General features: G+C 36.2%; 7 protein-coding genes across 7 annotated transcripts; 2 read left to right on the top strand and 5 right to left on the bottom strand.

Annotated features, from left to right (window-relative positions):
- Window positions 1–695: 695 nt before the first annotated feature.
- Window positions 696–2,402, top strand: GCK72_001230 (uncharacterized protein; the record flags this gene model as incomplete). The annotated part of the gene is made up of 4 exons (XM_003111231.2): window positions 696–1,124; window positions 1,198–1,425; window positions 1,476–2,030; window positions 2,124–2,402. 4 exons carry the CDS (start codon window positions 696–698, stop codon window positions 2,400–2,402), a joined length of 1,491 nt encoding a protein of 496 aa, XP_003111279.2.
- Window positions 2,403–2,713: 311 nt separating this feature from the next.
- Window positions 2,714–3,091, bottom strand: GCK72_001231 (uncharacterized protein; the record flags this gene model as incomplete). The annotated part of the gene is made up of 3 exons (XM_003111107.2): window positions 2,714–2,828; window positions 2,876–2,976; window positions 3,026–3,091. The coding sequence occupies 3 exons, from the start codon at window positions 3,089–3,091 to the stop codon at window positions 2,714–2,716; spliced, it is 282 nt and encodes a 93-aa protein (XP_003111155.2).
- A 1,578-nt stretch (window positions 3,092–4,669) lies between these two features.
- On the bottom strand, window positions 4,670–5,338 carry GCK72_001232 (uncharacterized protein; the record flags this gene model as incomplete). The annotated part of the gene is made up of 4 exons (XM_003111093.2): window positions 4,670–4,749; window positions 4,800–4,936; window positions 5,005–5,096; window positions 5,153–5,338. The coding sequence occupies 4 exons, from the start codon at window positions 5,336–5,338 to the stop codon at window positions 4,670–4,672; spliced, it is 495 nt and encodes a 164-aa protein (XP_003111141.2).
- Window positions 5,339–5,771: 433 nt separating this feature from the next.
- On the bottom strand, window positions 5,772–7,560 carry GCK72_001233 (uncharacterized protein; the record flags this gene model as incomplete). Its single annotated transcript, XM_003111385.2, has 5 exons — window positions 5,772–5,958; window positions 6,098–6,215; window positions 6,376–6,479; window positions 7,150–7,300; window positions 7,440–7,560. The coding sequence occupies 5 exons, from the start codon at window positions 7,558–7,560 to the stop codon at window positions 5,772–5,774; spliced, it is 681 nt and encodes a 226-aa protein (XP_003111433.2).
- A 594-nt stretch (window positions 7,561–8,154) lies between these two features.
- GCK72_001234 (uncharacterized protein) lies at window positions 8,155–14,857 on the bottom strand (the record flags this gene model as incomplete). Its single annotated transcript, XM_053722886.1, has 10 exons — window positions 8,155–8,319; window positions 8,497–8,613; window positions 8,657–8,727; window positions 8,775–8,909; window positions 9,357–9,432; window positions 11,070–11,309; window positions 13,888–13,944; window positions 14,015–14,477; window positions 14,575–14,696; window positions 14,741–14,857. The coding sequence occupies 10 exons, from the start codon at window positions 14,855–14,857 to the stop codon at window positions 8,155–8,157; spliced, it is 1,563 nt and encodes a 520-aa protein (XP_053591531.1).
- GCK72_001235 (uncharacterized protein) lies at window positions 9,525–10,839 on the top strand (the record flags this gene model as incomplete). Its single annotated transcript, XM_003111086.2, has 4 exons — window positions 9,525–9,573; window positions 9,620–9,712; window positions 9,792–10,078; window positions 10,132–10,839. 4 exons carry the CDS (start codon window positions 9,525–9,527, stop codon window positions 10,837–10,839), a joined length of 1,137 nt encoding a protein of 378 aa, XP_003111134.2.
- Window positions 14,858–15,096: 239 nt separating the features above from the next.
- Window positions 15,097–16,326, bottom strand: GCK72_001236 (uncharacterized protein; the record flags this gene model as incomplete). The annotated part of the gene is made up of 3 exons (XM_003111135.2): window positions 15,097–15,363; window positions 15,547–15,909; window positions 16,066–16,326. The coding sequence occupies 3 exons, from the start codon at window positions 16,324–16,326 to the stop codon at window positions 15,097–15,099; spliced, it is 891 nt and encodes a 296-aa protein (XP_003111183.2).
- Window positions 16,327–16,623: the final 297 nt, after the last annotated feature.

A 16,623-nucleotide genomic window follows, 5' to 3' on the forward strand; every position in this document is an offset into this window, starting at 1 on the left:
CAAGACGCGTCGTTTTGCTTATCATCAAGCAATTCTCGCCATTCACTATTCTCTATTTCACATTGATTGGTCTTCTTGATACGTGTCTTCTCAAGTTTCCACTATTTTTCAATACTTTCTGGAAGTTGTGTGACAACTTCAAAAACAATGATCATCTTGCGTCCGGAATGTTATTTTCAACCAATATGATTTAATATGGGAATGTGCATTTCCTGAGAGTGAGATAAAAGATAAACCTGAAATCGAAGTAGATGCTGTGAAATCATCAACCATTCGATTTTTTGTTTAAGTCTAGAACAGATCTAGATCTTAAACATATTAGTTGCCCTCTTTTCGGTAAACAGGTTAGCTAACCGGAACGCCGTGGCTTCGTTATTGATTATTGATTTACAAGCAGAAACGTGAGCTCTTCTTCATGACTCAACTCTACTTGTCTGAAAAATCTTCGAAATTACATTTTTAATCACACCCGTCAGAATACTTATCATCCAACAACTCTAGCCATTCACTTTCCTTTTTTGTGTAATCGACTTCATTCTAATTCTACCACGTGTTTCTGAGACTTCATTTTTTCATTTGTTTCAAATTCTACATTGCAACTCTCAGGATAACAGTAGATTTTTCCAATCTGAAACCTTTTTTCTCATAACTTTTCAGTTTCCGAGTTAAATTTATCAAAAAATGTCGATTTTCAGATGACGTTTCAACTAAGTGAGAAAACATTCAAAGTACCAGTTGACCTCTTCATCGAAAATCGTCAACGTCTCATCGAAGATCTTAAAACGAAAGTTCCACAAAATTCGGCCGTTTTACTTCAAGGAGGAATCGAGAAGAATCGTTATAACACAGATGCGGCTGATCTCCCATTCCGTCAAGAGTCGTACTTCTTCTGGACTTTTGGTGTGAATGAGAGTGAATTCTACGGAATTATTGATGTGTCGACTGGAAAAACGACGTTGTTCGCACCAAGATTGGACCCCAGTTATGCTATTTGGGATGGAAAAATAAATGATGAGAAGTATTTCAAGGAGAAATATGCAGTGGATGAAGTTGTATTCAATGATTCAGAGCAGACGATTGCACAGAAATTGAAGGCGCTGGCAGTGAAGCAGGTCTACCTTTTGGTGAGTTTAATTAATTTGAATTTGTCAGAAAACTTCTGAATGCACATCTTAACCTACTTTTCTCATCTTGTAGCGTGCCGAGAATACCGATTCTGGAGATGTACTGGTCGAGCCAAAGTTCGCGGGAAGCCAAGATTTCCAAGTCAATACCGAACTTCTCTACAAAGTAATGGCCGAGTTGAGAGTTATCAAGTCGGAAAAGGAAATCAATGTTATGAGATACGCCAGCAAAGTTGCATCGGAAGCTCATCGTGCAGCCATGAAACACATGAAACCCGGTCTTTATGAGTATCAACTGGAGGTAAGTTTTCTGTTTCTGAAAATTCTGAAACCTAAACTTCTCTCTTTCAGAGTCTCTTCCGTCATACATCGTATTATCATGGAGGATGTCGTCATCTCGCTTACACGTGTATCGCTGCTACCGGATGCAATGGATCCGTCCTACATTACGGGCATGCAAATGCACCGAACGATAAATTCATCAAAGACGGAGACATGTGTCTGTTCGATATGGGTCCAGAATACAATTGCTACGCTTCTGATATCACCACTTCTTTCCCATCGAATGGAAAGTTCACCGAGAAGCAAAAAATCGTGTACAATGCTGTTCTCGATGCCAATCTGGCCGTTCTGAAGCAAGCAAAACCAGGTGTCAGATGGACTGACATGCACATTTTATCGGAGAAAGTTATTCTGGAGCATCTGAAAAACGCTGGACTGGTTGTTGGAGATGTTGATAAAGCTGTGGAAGCAAGAGTTGGAGCAGTCTTTATGCCACATGGATTGGGTCATTTGATCGGATTGGATGTTCATGATTGTGGTGGATATATGGGAGATGCTACGCCAAGATCAACTCTTCCAGGCCTCAAAAGTTTGAGAACAACTAGAACTTTGATGGAGAGAATGGTAAGTATATCGGTCTTTTTGAGAGCGTAAATCTGGGCTTTCGCAATTCAGATGAAAGTGTAATTTGCTGTACTTACAACTACTTTATTCCAGGCGATCACTATCGAGCCAGGATGCTACTTCATCGACTTCCTTCTTGATGAAGCTCTCGCTGATCCAGTGAAAAGCGCATTTTTGGTTAAAGCTGAAATCGATAAATACCGTGGATCAGGCGGTGTTCGTATCGAAGATGACGTCATTATTCGCGCTTCCGGAAACGAGAATTTGAGTGATCTGCCACGAACCGTCGAAGAGATTGAAAACTTCATGGCAAGCGGGGAATGGACGGAGAGAGTAATTGAGTCCCGTGTATCTGAATTCCTTTCGAAATAACTTATTGTAATGTACTTTAATCTTTAGTATTTCATGTGAATTCGCCATTTTTTAAATCCGAAAACAGAGGGAGTTTATTTGGATGAATAAGTTATTTGAAACGTCATTGACTTTACTTTAATTATAATACGGTTCGAAATGTTTTAAAAGGTCGAGAGGAAAAGAGAATTTATGGGACAGCATACTGAGGTACCGCGCCTGGAGACGATGAACGGGGAAAACAAGCCGAGTATCTCAGAAATGGAAGGAAGGGTGGAGGAAGGTTTTGTCTTCGGATTAGAGTGTAGTAAGAGTTTGATAGATACAACAGATTAGAAGCAGGATCCTCCGAGCTGCTCCTGGTACACTTCGATGACGTCATCGTCCTCCATCTCGAGCGTCTTTGGAGTGTCCTCGTCGTTGATGCGACGTCCGTCAAAGAGGAAACTGAAAATAAACATCGTTCACACCGAAATGTAAAATTTTTAACTAACCGGAGACTGTTCACTGAGACTCCGGTTCTGTCGGCATACGACTTCTTCAGCTTAGCCATAGATGTTCCGAACTTGACTCGGAAATGGACTTCGTTGCTGTCCTGAAATAAACAATGATTATTATTCTGAAACTGCACAAACTAATTTTACCTGTCCAACGACCTTGATCTTGATGTATTCGGCGTTATCACCGGCTGGTGCTGCTTCGTCAGCCATACTTACGAGTCTGAAAGAAACGCGAATGAATAAAGGTTCGAAGAGATTACTGAGAAGTGAGAGTGATGACGTTGCCATAGCAATAGCAAGATAGAAGAGCTCGTGACCAAGATAATTCTAATGGGAAAATGAAAGTGAAGAATGAAGGAATTATGCGAGGGCACCACGCCTTCTAGCGATAGGTCCACACGACTCTCGTCGTCTGACAGATGAAGAAACGAAATATAATAGTGAGAGGAGAGTGTCTTGCCTGGAAGGCAGCGCATGCTGATGTAGGATTCGAAATCGATCGATGCTCCTCTAAACACGGCCTGCGCTAACTATAATTTCTCTGGCGCTAGAGAAATAAATTCTATTAAGAATGAGCGGAAGCACCTTTTTCTGTGACGCCCAACAAAAATAGAAAAACGGGCTATAAAATTATGGTCGTGGAGGCTGTTAAAAAGGAGTGAACACGGCGAGGAGAAACAAAACAGAGAATCATAGAAGGAGCGCTTCTTTTCTGAGAGTGGAACTATGGTGTCTCACATAAACTAATCAATTATTGATATCTTCAAAGTCTTTAGTGCGTTATTTTTCCGCAAACACAACAACGAATCCTACATCGAGAAAAAACACATTGAATTTTTTTTAAGAAAAAAAGAAACGATTGGTTGAAAAATTTAAATGTTCCTTAAACGTTTGAAATCGTCATCTGACCCTATTAACACGATGTATGGGTTCAGAATTTTATTCAAGAGTCATCAGAAAATTAGTATTTCAGTCTACCTAAAATATTATCTGGGAAATATTTAACTAAACAGAACAAAAGTGAATATTGAAAAGAAAAAAACAGTGAAACGAGAAGCGAAATCACCGCTTTCATGAAGGATACAAAGAAGAGAAACGCGCCTGAACCTACTTTCGAAAAGATTTCCCGCGTTGCAAGCTGTGTACTTTGACGTCGAAGTGAACCTCACCAAGTCTATTATTTTACGCGCATTGCGGTTTACTGTAGAAAATCAATACTCCGTGAATTCAGAAAAAAGTTTTGACGTACCGCGTCAAAAACTCATAAGAGAAACTTATTGAACAAAATTTTCAGTTATAACAAAAACATGTTTTTTAAAGGAAAAACTGAAGGTTTAAAGACAGATAGCAGTTTCAGCAGTAGTTTCCTTAATTTCTTTTTTGCCCTAGCTGGAAAATTGAAGAAAAGTTGCTATTGCAAGTTGATGGAAAAAGAACACACAGGGAACCACCAAAAAACAAAAAATTGCAAAAAAGGAAAAGCGGAAAATGCACACGTGGTATCGAAATGCATTAGAATATTCTCGAAATATTTTAGGTAAAAAAATCGATAATTTGAAGGTCTTACCGCGAACATGCGACAACCGCCAAGTTAAAAATATTTTCTGCAGATAGTAAGTACGCTCTAATATCAAAAATCGATAATCGTTTTAGGCACCGCCCATCTCAAAACGGGTTGGCGGGAAATTAGGATGAACGGGGTCTCGAGTGGAGGAATCGGATTTTGTATTTATTAGAAACTTTGGAAAAGGCGGTATAAACGAGATTGAGATCGAAATGTAGAAGAGTTCAGGAACAACACGTTCCAGCTGCTTCACTTTCTTCTATTGTCATGAGGGGTCCAACTAGAAAATATCCAACAGCATGACCTGAAAATGAATAATTTTTGAAGTTTATCTGGAAATCGTAAAGCTCTAACCCGCCAAAAGGGACAAAAATAGTGGGTAGTTATAGGTCATTGCTATGAGCATGAGTGAGTAATCCATAAAATTTTGTGCAAAGTAAAAGCTAGACGACATGAAATGCTTCCAATCGGAGATGGATTCCATTGTGAATCTGAAAATTTGAAATATTTGTTTCTAAGATGCTGAGGTCTAGGTTATCTCTAGACCTTTAACACTCACGGTGCAATAGATACTTTGTCGCGTGGCTCTATTACTGTAGTCTCTGGAATACCCCAAATCCCATCACTTGTTGAACAACAACATTCTACAGTCTGTGAAAAATACTTCAATTTTTATTCTTTTTGAAAAGATCTGTCTACTTTCATACCATTATCTTTGGTTTTCGAGTCATCCACATTCTTCCGAATTTCAATAATTCCAAACAAAACGCAATAATAAAAATAGAAATACACGAGAAGACGTATCCAGGGGTGTCAGTTGGTTTCCATTGACGGAATAGGATGGGTTCTTCAATTCGGAAATGGAAATACATCATCATCATATCCATCATCATTTCTGAAAATTTGGAGAATCTAGAAAAGAGGATTTTGTAAAATTTAGGATTCAGACGTCGCTTCAAACACAATTTTCAAGGTAGGTTTAATGTAGGATTACTGTAGGTACTGTGTCGCATCCAGCCGGAAAAAAGGAAATCTAATGACGCCTAAGGACAGTTATGAAAAAGTATAGGATTGATGGAATTTGATTCAATTCTGAAAAATGGTCAAAAGCTGTTTTTTTCTCAAAAAATCTAATAATTTTTCATAAGTTCGATTTTGAGCATTGAAGATCCAGTCCGATCCGCGACAACTTCACTTTTTCCCAACTCAAAAAATACAAAAAAATCGAAATTTCACCGGTTCCTTCGGTTCATCACAAATCAAAGACAATTTCAGACAATTCAAATAGTTTATAAAAATGATTTATCTGCAAATGAAATGTTTGTGTCATCCAGAACTGAGAGTTCTCGATCCGAAAATAAGATAACCGATTCCTAATCCAACAACAACTGCAATTCCCAACCAAACAGAAAATGTCATAAATAAGAGCATTAGAATATAACTGAAACTCAATTGAATCATGAAAAGAATCGATTGTGCCATGTGGATTGGATCGAATAGTCGGGAGAAATATCTGAAAAATAAATCAGTTTTTGGAATGAAATTAACCTGATTTACATTGGGATACTGTAGGATTACGGTAGCTACAGTTTTCTAATTTTCATTTGTAGTTACCGTAGTCTTACTGTAGGTGGTCCCTCCTAAAAACCTACCCTCTGCTAACTACTTCTTCTTTCTTTTTCTGCCATTTTTCTATTTTCCATCTCATATATTTCATTGCTTCCAGAAAGATTCCAGCCACGACTACTATTGCACATACCCATGCCATTGCTGAAAATATGCATATTGGTACTTGAAGAAGATTCAATTCTGGCTGAAGAAGTTCGACCATCAAGTTCATAAAAAAGAGACTCATTCGATTTCTATTTCGTAGGAAACTAAGATTTCAGGATCTAGACCATCATATCAATCTAATTTTATTGAGACTTACTCCCAGCATCTGTTACATTCCATGTTTTGAAAAGTACAGTATCCTCTGGTTTCGTGTGAAACCACATATGCATGAACGGCGGTCCGGACATCTTCATTTTGATTCTGAAAATGTAATTTTTGAGAATTTAGTTTATTAGAAATCTACTGTAGGAGTCACATCGATCATAAAAAATCGAAACCGAAAATCAAAAGTATTTTCAAACATCCAAAGCAAAAAGAAAGGGAAAGAGCAGTATTATTTCGATTTGAGTCTTGTTCAAGTCAATATACATGTACATAATAAATGGTTTTATCAGTTTAAAAGACGAAAGATAAGATTAGAGAGAAGAGAATTAGAGAAAACGAACAAATTATTGATTAATGAATTCTCGAACCGAAGAAGAAATGACCAATTGATAGTCCTAGACAGAGTGAGAGACATATGTAGATCTAAAAAATGGATAAAATTGAGGTAACGGAGATGCAAGTTTGCTCCATTGGAAATGACATGAAATCAAGGGAAAACGAGTCTATTGCGGTTGAGCGCATTTAGGAGAATCAAAACTCCAAAAAGTCTTTAAATCTTGGATAACTTTCTATTTTCAAACAAAACAAAATATTTCTGAAACTAACATTGAAAGTCATATAAATATTCATCAGAATAAATGCCAACAGAGTCTGCCAAAAGTGATAAAAAGATTGAATGATGTGACTTGACCAGAATCTGAAAATCTCAATTTGAAATAGATATTTCCTATCTATTGGAAAAAGGGCGCACTGTTTATTCCTGTACTTGCTAGGCACTACAATTCCACCGTACTTGGTTCGTCGATCCACATCAGCCATATCTGAAGTCATTTTTTCAGATGTCATCCAACTGGAATATTTCAAAAATTCAAGGAGAACTCCAGCAAATCCAACAACAAAACAACTCCAAACCATTGCTGAAAATGAATAGAAACGTATAGAATTTCGAAGAGATTAGTTATTTTTTGGAGATAAAATAACTGTAGGATTGCGATGGCTACAGTATTCTTCGACATTGAAAGACTACCGATTATTCCAAGTCAATAAAGATCTCACTTCCAGAATCTCGAACTTTCCATCCCTCAAAAAGTATAACATCGTTTAATTCAATATGATACCATTGCCACATCTTCGTTGTCATTCCACCAGGGGACATTGTCGATGAATTCATATTCATGGTTTTTTCTCTGTAAGTTTTCCGAAGTTGTATGTGGAAAATGCTACGTTGATAATTGATTCAAAACTAAAATAAATTAAACGTTTAATAGAGCGTATATACAAAATGAATAAGAAACTTGAAATAGTACTGAATCAATGCATACAGACAAAAATAAATAAAAGATTGGTTGTGACCGCTGATAACAAGACGACAATCACCTCCATTATCACTACGATACTTCTCGATGTCAAAACGGTTTCAGAATAACGGAAGTAGTGAGATTAGGTTCACAAGGAAGAGTTCAAGATCTTCGATGTATCCCCAGTTACCGAGGGAAAAATTTGGCGGGCGGCACTTTCAGATTGAGACATTTTTTGGGCTGACATTCCAAATAGGATATCTGGCTGCACATTCAACGCAACGTTTATACAAGTAAACGAGCTTTAACTACCGTACCAAGTAGCCGAAGATTTTGAACTGAGAACGGCAAAAGTTGAAAATTCAGTAGTCGCTACTGTATAATTGTGTTGAAAATGTTTGAATATCCCAGTAGGCTTTATTGAAGAGAAAAACAAAATCAACAAACATGAAAACATTGCAAATAAATTATGACTAAGCGAAAAACTTATTGACACAGTACTGACTTCCGAAGTTGAATAACCACATCCTCATGTGAGACACGTTTTCACTGAAGAAGAAACCGAATTGTTTCTCTTTTATTAAATTTTTGATGAATTCCATGAATTGTTCCTTCTGGCCTTGTTTTGGATTATGGACCTGAAAATACGATATTTGGGGAGGAAATACGGTATAACGAAAATATTTTATTTGTTATCAATAGAACATAGTTGTTTTATCTTAGCCTTTGAAATAAAGAAAAATACTAGTTTGAAATATTATCTCCCAGTCATTTTCGAATATTGATTTGTGTAATTTCTCACTACGTTGTCATACCTCTAAACTCATTTGACAGAAAGTCAGTCCTTCTCGATCCATTCGACTGTTTTTATAGAACATATCAAGCATTCCATATTCTGCGTACTCAGCATCCATCCAGAGATGATCAACAAACTGAAAGTCAGCCTGGGTATAAATTTTCGTCTAAAATTCTCACCTTTTCTCCCAAAACTTCGCTCAAAAAGTAGTAAATATCCACATGGACAACAGAGACGTCTACATAATTACCTGAATGATAAAATTAGAGCTTCTGATAAGCAGTTAAGATTTCAAACCATTCAAAAGGACACTGGCAGTCGAGTATCCAGCTTTTGCTCCAACTGCAAATGGGAAGAATTTTCCAATTCTCGAATACTGTTCAGAATTTCCTTTAACGATTGGATCGGCTCCGTAGAATGTGACATCTTGACCTGATTCTTTCATTTTCTAAAAGATTACTGTAGGATGATATAGATTTACAGTACTGGCCATGAAGAATGCGACACTTGCAGTTCGTTTTTAGTGGAAAATTATCCACTTTGTGAACATCCTAAGAAGTTACAGGCAGTCAATGTAAACAGCTCGAAAATCTTTCCCTTTAGCACGGAAAAGGCAACAATTTCGAGAAATCACTTTGAAGATTGATTACTTTTTAGGATCTGTCCGTACAAAAAAGTTGTCAACTACACAAATGAAGCTCTATTTGCTTTACACTCCATAAACAATTGATATTGTGAGACTATCAGGGAGGTCGTCTCACACTCACAAAGTTGACCAATTTCAACTAAAAACTGCAAGTGTCTTTAAGGCCAGTACTGTACAAGGCTGGCCATCGAATAGAGTATTTGAATCACGGATAACTACCGTAACCCTCTCACCCACCTTCGCAAATGCCTCCTCTGCTGTAATGTCCTGTCCAATTCCGAGAGTAACGAACACATTTTTGGAGGATTTCTGAAAATTATGAAAATTTGATGAATAAAACTTGACATTTTTTGTGAGAAGTTTTCATTTTCATTTCAATTAATCAACTTGTATTTTCAAAAATGGAAGAGAAAGAAAAATCGAAAACAGAGGAGGATATACCAGACAAAAGTGAGAAATTCGTAGAATTTCGAAATAACGTTTTCAAAATATACAGAAACTCCAGAATCCCCAGCTCTTCCCCAGCCAGAAAAAGAAGATTCAAAAAAAAGTTCGAAGAAAGAAGATTCGAAAAAAGAAAATGAGAAACGTTAGTGAGGAAAATGAGACATTTTCTATACAACATGTTGAACAGCAGAAAACGTTTTGAAATTACTAAAAATTTTCAGAGAATCCCGAATCTTCAACCACAGTTTCTCCATTTCTTCTTAAAATCAACCCGGAAAAACTAATTTATTCTTCCTTTGAAACTATGGAAATATCTATCAATAATCCAACTGACAAAGAAATTTTCGTGATTCTTCACTTCGATTCGTTCTTTTTTTCTCTCAAATCAGAAGATCTGAAACTTTTTGAAATGCAAGAAAATGACACTTGCCATGCAAAAAAAGGATATAAAATTATGAAACCAAATGAGTCAATCGTCTTGAAAATTGAACAGATGAAGCATGATGATGTCAGTTTTTTCTCACCTTTTGAATAAATACAAGCAGATGAATCTTTTTTCAGAAGACAAGTCCCAATGAGTTCTACAATTATAAAACTCCAGAAGGATATCTTGAAATATTCCATCAAGAGAAAGAGTTGGTTCCGCCAGAATTTATGAAAATCACAACATTTGATGACTTTTCGGATAAGTTGAATTATGAGAAATGGGCGGTTCGAAAAGAAGAAATTGAGTTGAAGGAATTGACAGAAAGTCTTAGACTGTTGAAAGAAAAATTCAACGAATCGAAGATGAATAAGAGTAAAAAAGGAGAACCGAAAGCTAAAAAAGAAGTGGAAACTGTCAGTTATATCCAGCGGAAAAAAGCTCGAGAAGAGAAGGAAAAACAAGAAAAAGAAGAAGAAAGAATGAGAGAAAAGGAAGAAAGAGAAAGAGAAAGGGAAGAAAGAAGAATAGAAAGAATAAAAGAAATAAAAGAAAAAGAAAAGGAAAGAGATGAATATGATAGGAAAGTGGAGAGAATGAAACAAATGGTTATTAAGCAGGAACAGTGGCAAAATGAGAAAAATAACGATCATTCGAAAATAACAACTCAAAATTCTAGTAAAAAGGAAAAGAAAACGATCAAGGAGCCACCGCCACCCCAGCAGAAGAGCCATCTGTCTGCGAGAAAAACGTTCAACGGTGGAACGGATGATGAGAAGAAAGATGAGGAGAAGAAAGAAGAAGAGAAGAAGAAAAAAAAGAACCCATGTTGCACAATTTTGTGATTTTCTTTTTCAATGAAGTTTTGAGGCGGAAAAAGAGACAAACAGATGGGCATCCGGATACATGGAAAAATTCCTAATTTTTAAAAAGTTTTGAAAATTTTCAACGTTTCACAAAATTTTAAAACTTGGTTCAAATATGAATTCGAACTTATTTTTTTGTAAAACTTCATGAAATTTAAAAGTTTCAGTTAAAAGATGGAATGGGTGTCTGAAATTTCAAATAAACTCACTTGAACTGGTAGTATGGCATACTTCATCTCATCTCTATTCTGGAATGGAAGTGCTTTCATATTCTTTAAAATCTCGGCTTCTTTGTCACATTCATTAGAATTCCCTTTGAAGTCATCCCAGAATTTATTGGCTTTGTCATTAGTGTTCAGGAACTTTCGTTCTCCACAGGATATCCACTTGGAATAGAATTTTGGAGTGAAGTCTTGCACTTGGAATACAGTTTCATTGTTGAATGAGATCTGAAAAAAACAAGTATTGGAGAATGACTTGGAAGGGAGAAACCCCATTTATGACTGTTATACAAAGTTTCACACTTTTCAGATCGTTGATTTGATCTAGTACGATACCTATGTAGACTAGAAATACAAGATTTTCAGAAGTTGATCCCACATAATAGTAAAAAATCTAGAAAGCCCACGGCAAAATTCACAGGAATTTGATTTCAGTTTAACTAGAACTTATGAAAATTAGCTCTGAAACAAGACAAAAAACCGAACCGGTTGAGCCACGCGACCACGGAGTTGCGCAACTCGTGATACATCTTTGGATACGATCGGCGATTCAAGACGTCCACTCTCAATCTTCTCCGATACTCCAACGACCTAATTAGTTTCATTCCTAGATTTACTATAAGGAAAAAACTCACATTATCCGACCGTTGCAATAAAAATATAAAAACAATTATAGTAGAAATCAAGAGAAGAAATTTGAAATTATTATTCATAGGGATCATATCTGGAAGTAATACTTCGTTTCTCAATACTATTCAACTCCGGAAAAAAAAACGAAATAAGGTGTTTTACGGTAAAATAAGACTTTTTCTCATGGTTTAAAAAATTATTGAACAGTCTTCAATCGGGATGAACTTAAAAAGACTAATCGAAAAGACCAAATAAAAACGGCTGGAATTGCAGTACAAAATCCCCAGGTCGGAAGAAATGGAGATTGTTTTTTGTCTGCTCAAGTCACTCTATTTCTATTCATATCCTCTTTTGGAATATCGAACAAAAAGAGGCATTCAGCCATCTCGAAAGCCTCATTCGGAGAGCAGAACTCAAAATGTACTGGAGTTTCGTTAAAAAACGAAATGAAAAATCAATGTTCCTTGTTCGATTTTTCCGGAGTTGAGAAGACTATTTGAAACAGTGAGGGAGAATAGAACAAGTGGTTGAATTACATTACAACTGCCGGAGGAAATTGAGTGAAAGATCGAGAGTGCGTCAGACTAAAATAAATAAAGCATAGGGCGTTTTCACTGATAACACAATCATGACCATTCTTCAGAATCGTCATTCAATTCTCGTTTTTAGGTACTTTCTTACGAATTATCACAAAGTTGCGGTCTGGAGTACTTTAGGTTTACTTTCATAGAAGGTACAAATAGTGGTGCCACAGAGATAGCTTGCAATAAAACTGTAACTTCTCAAATAAGAGGGCGTCTGCGGTAGCTCATTGAAAATATTGAACGAAAGATATTTTTTTGTAGTTTTATTTAAAAAAAAACGTTCAGACCAAAATAATGTTCATATTATAGTTCTTTTTAACGAGGCCGTCTGTGAAGAACCCAATTGACACTATTCTTAATCCTAACTGTTCCGAATAAAAGCTCGTCCAAATTAGAATTGAATCGTAGCCCATGACATACTGACCGTTCCCAATTCGGTCTGAGTCCAAAAAAGAGATTCGGATGATTGGAGGCAATGTAAACCCGCCTCCATTCCTTCTTTCGTTCTACTTACACCCGATTTTCCATCCATCTCTTCTCCTCTCAGACGCAAATCTCTTACTCTTCACCCATGAAAACTTACCCTTTCAGTCTGATGCAATAAGATAATAATCATAACAATTGATAGAACCAATATGAAATATTTGAAGACCATATTGTTCATTCCTGGATCAAAAAGAGAAGAGAGGAGTAGTGTAAATACGTGGTTTGCATAGGAGAGGTGGGATGGATGAATAAAAAATTGGAAAATGACATATCAAATATTGGAAAGTGAGATGGAGGGGAGAGCATTTACATAACCAAACATAGGACAATATTGGATCATTCAGATCTATTGGTTGCCGTCTGGTAGAAAAGGAAGCGTGTCCAATTTGACTATGCTCTGTGAAATAATTCAGAAAAGTGGAAACCATTTTCTGAAAAAATTAAGTTTTGCTCGATTTGACCTATTTCGGTGCAAAATAAGGAGATTATAGAGCTCTGTACGCCGATAAAAGAGACTGAATTTTCAAATATTTGTTCTACTTTCGATCCACAAACTATCCTATATTTCACACTCCGAGTACAGATGTTCCTCTCTCCAACATTGCAGAGGCCACCTGTTCACTAGATTCTTGTACGACTTACTATTAGTTTGGAGTAGAAAATTGGAAACTTTTGAAATTTGGAAAATATACAATTTTATGTCCATTGTTTTATTCTAGGTCAATGGAATCATGATATTGAAATCTCAATGAAAAAAATAAATTAATCAAAGTTCTTCAGAAGGAAAAAGCTACAGTAATTTTCAAACTTTCAGCTGACAGAATTTAATGTTTCCATGGTAAAGTAAGAGATCATACATACTACGATTCCGAACAAAACGAATTCGAAAAACGGCTAAATCAAAGAATGAATTCAAAATTCTGAATTTGTTTTTGAAGTAAGCCTAACAAAGAATTAACAACTTCTCAAATTGAGGTTTTGTTGTTGAAAACGTTAACGAGATAACATTAGAAGATCACTTTTCAATCCGAAAAAATCAAAATTTTTATTGAAAATTTAAAACAAAAAGAGTGAGCAGCTTGTCGAATCGTTCATTTCTCCCCAACCTTACTTTTCACACTCGGATCTTTATTGAGTTTCTTTGCAGATCCTGATGTCTTCTTCTGAAAAATGATAGTTGATTTACTCTCAATTTCGGTCTGCTGGAGTACTTCTATTCCAGAAAACCTTTACCTGTGATCCATCTTCTTTCTTCTTTTCTTTCTCTTTTTTCGTCGCATCTTCTTCCAACGTGGCAATTTGTGTTTGATCAATACGTGGATCCGATTGTGTTTTATCCGTTTTTATCGGACTTTCTAATTTTGATTTTCCAGTTACAGTAGCTCCTTTTTGTGATTTCTTCGATTTCTTTTCTCCTTCTTCTATCTGATTTGATATTGATACATCTTTAGCTGTCATTGGACCTGTCGTTGGCGTTGGTGCTTTATTATTAGGCTGTTTTGATGTTGGCTTCTTTTCCATTTGGACTATATTATCTAATTTAATACCGTCTTGTTTCAAATCTACAACTGGTCGTTCTGGCATTTGGAGTTGAACTAATGGATTCTCATCATCATTTACAAGAAGTGAATCATTTGTTTTATCTTGTTTCTCTTTTTTTTGGAGACGGGCGGCCAGGTCTTTGAAAGCATCATCACTGAAATATTGTTTTAAATGATATTCTAGTAATCTTTCTACCGAACATCACTTTTTTCTCACTAAAAACTACTCGAATATTTTTTTCAATTTCTTACGTTGAATCTGGTTCTTTACTATCTTTTAAATGTCGGTTTCCAGCTTTTGTTCTTGTAGAATCTCGATCTTCTCTCTCCACAATTATTGATGGTTTTTTGCCAATTTTATTTGGTGTATTAGCCTAAAACCTTGTATTTTTAGCAAAGTCACTAGATTCCTTGTAACCTGTGGAGTCACTGCCAATAAATTATCCTTCTTTTCTTTTTTCGTCTTCGCACAAAAAACGACGAAAGTGTGACTAGACATAACGATAAGCATCGAGATAACAATTATCATGATCATTGCGTTGGCGACTTTTTTTTTGATTTTCGAGAGTAATAGGAAATAAAGAAATGCGAGAGAAGCTGGTGCAATTCACGTTGAATGATATGATTTTTATTATTAAAGAATGAGGGTAACGCGCGAAAGAAGCGTGGGTATTTCAGAAACAATAAAGTGTAGTAACAAAACAAGGAAAGTAGGACAAAATCAACAAAAAAGCGGAAATTATAAATAAGATGAAAAAGAAATTACGCGTTTTATTATAACTCGGCCAACCAGTTTTTCATATAATCACAAGATTGTGGTGAGATCACATATCCAGGACGACAATCCTCGACAACTGGACAAACAGCACACGGAACAGACACTAATGGGGAAATACTTGAACGAGGGGCACATGCTCGGATCTTTCCATCAGCTCTTCTTTCAATTGTTCCATCTAGAACAGCCACTTCCAAAATTCGTTCGAGATCTTCCAATGAGAGCGGAACGTTGAGCACTCGCTTTTCGGTTATGAATTGGGCGATCTGAAAAATTACGGATTTGTATTTTCTGTACAGCTGCATTTGAGAACTAGAAGTTTTCATAATATTTGTTGTTTCAATTACAAAATCCTGCGAGTATGTTGAAGTTTCATAACACAATAATCAACTCCTGCGATTTCCCTAGTTCTCAGATTTTTTGAGATAAAAATGAATAAGAAAACAAACCTCTTGTGGCCGAATATAACTCGATTCTCGTTGCATTTGAATGTTATTTGGATTTGATTCGATCGCATGCTTTCTTCGACTACTTGCATACGATCCACAGACACTGATCAATGTGTTAATCAATTCAGAATCTAATTGTTGATCCGAATAGAATGTGCCGCCTGTCAATGACATATCCGGTTCCAAATCGAACACAATATAGCATTTCTTGGTGGTCCCGACAGCTTTGATAGTTTTAATGAGCTTTTTCGTCTCCAATGATTTCAGTGTTTTTCTTAATTGGAGCTGATTGAGTCCCGATCCATCGCGCAGTTCTTTTATCCAGATTCCACGTGTTTTCGATTCTTCGATCAGGCCATATATCTAAAAAAAAAAAACGAATTTCAAGAATAATTTGAGATAGGTGTATTTGAGCGATCTAAAAACGATATTTAGAAGTTTAGAAAGTTCAATTTCTTCCTGTTTTTTAACAAATGATAGGTCTCTTTTTATTTATTTACTCCTCGATAAAATACTAACCACTTGTTCTTCTTCGGTTCCAGCAATTTGTTGACTTGTATTAACTTTCAGTCGCAGAAGACCACCGGGAGCCTGTTGAATAACTAACTTCTTCGATCCCAAAAGACTATTAATCGCATTTTGTCTTGCGACTTGTGGCAGTCCCGGTGTCATACTCGTCAATGCATCCATATCGATTCCTTCAAGAGCCGCTTGGACAATCTGCATGACTTGTGCTTCACTCTCCACTTCGCTGATTAATTCTTCTTTGACGGAAGCCATGACTGAAAATAGAGATTTTAAGTTAAAACTTGAAACTGAAACAAAAAAAAACATAGGTACGGTTTGATACAAACAATATAGAACGAATAATTTGTTGAAAAATATAATTCGGTAGAAAATCAATATAAATTATCGTTAACCATTATTTTTATTGCTCTCAAAATGGTGAAAATCGAGGATTTCTCGCGACAAAATTCAGAAGAAGTGCAGTGGGGCGCATTTGCATTGACACCAAGAAAAAGGCGCGATTCAAACAAATTTGAGTGGTTTCTGAAAGCTTTTCAGTGATTTATGTAT

The sequence above is a fragment of the Caenorhabditis remanei genome, chromosome I, assembly GCF_010183535.1.
Source record: "Caenorhabditis remanei strain PX506 chromosome I, whole genome shotgun sequence".
Lineage (NCBI taxonomy): Eukaryota > Metazoa > Nematoda > Chromadorea > Rhabditida > Rhabditidae > Caenorhabditis > Caenorhabditis remanei.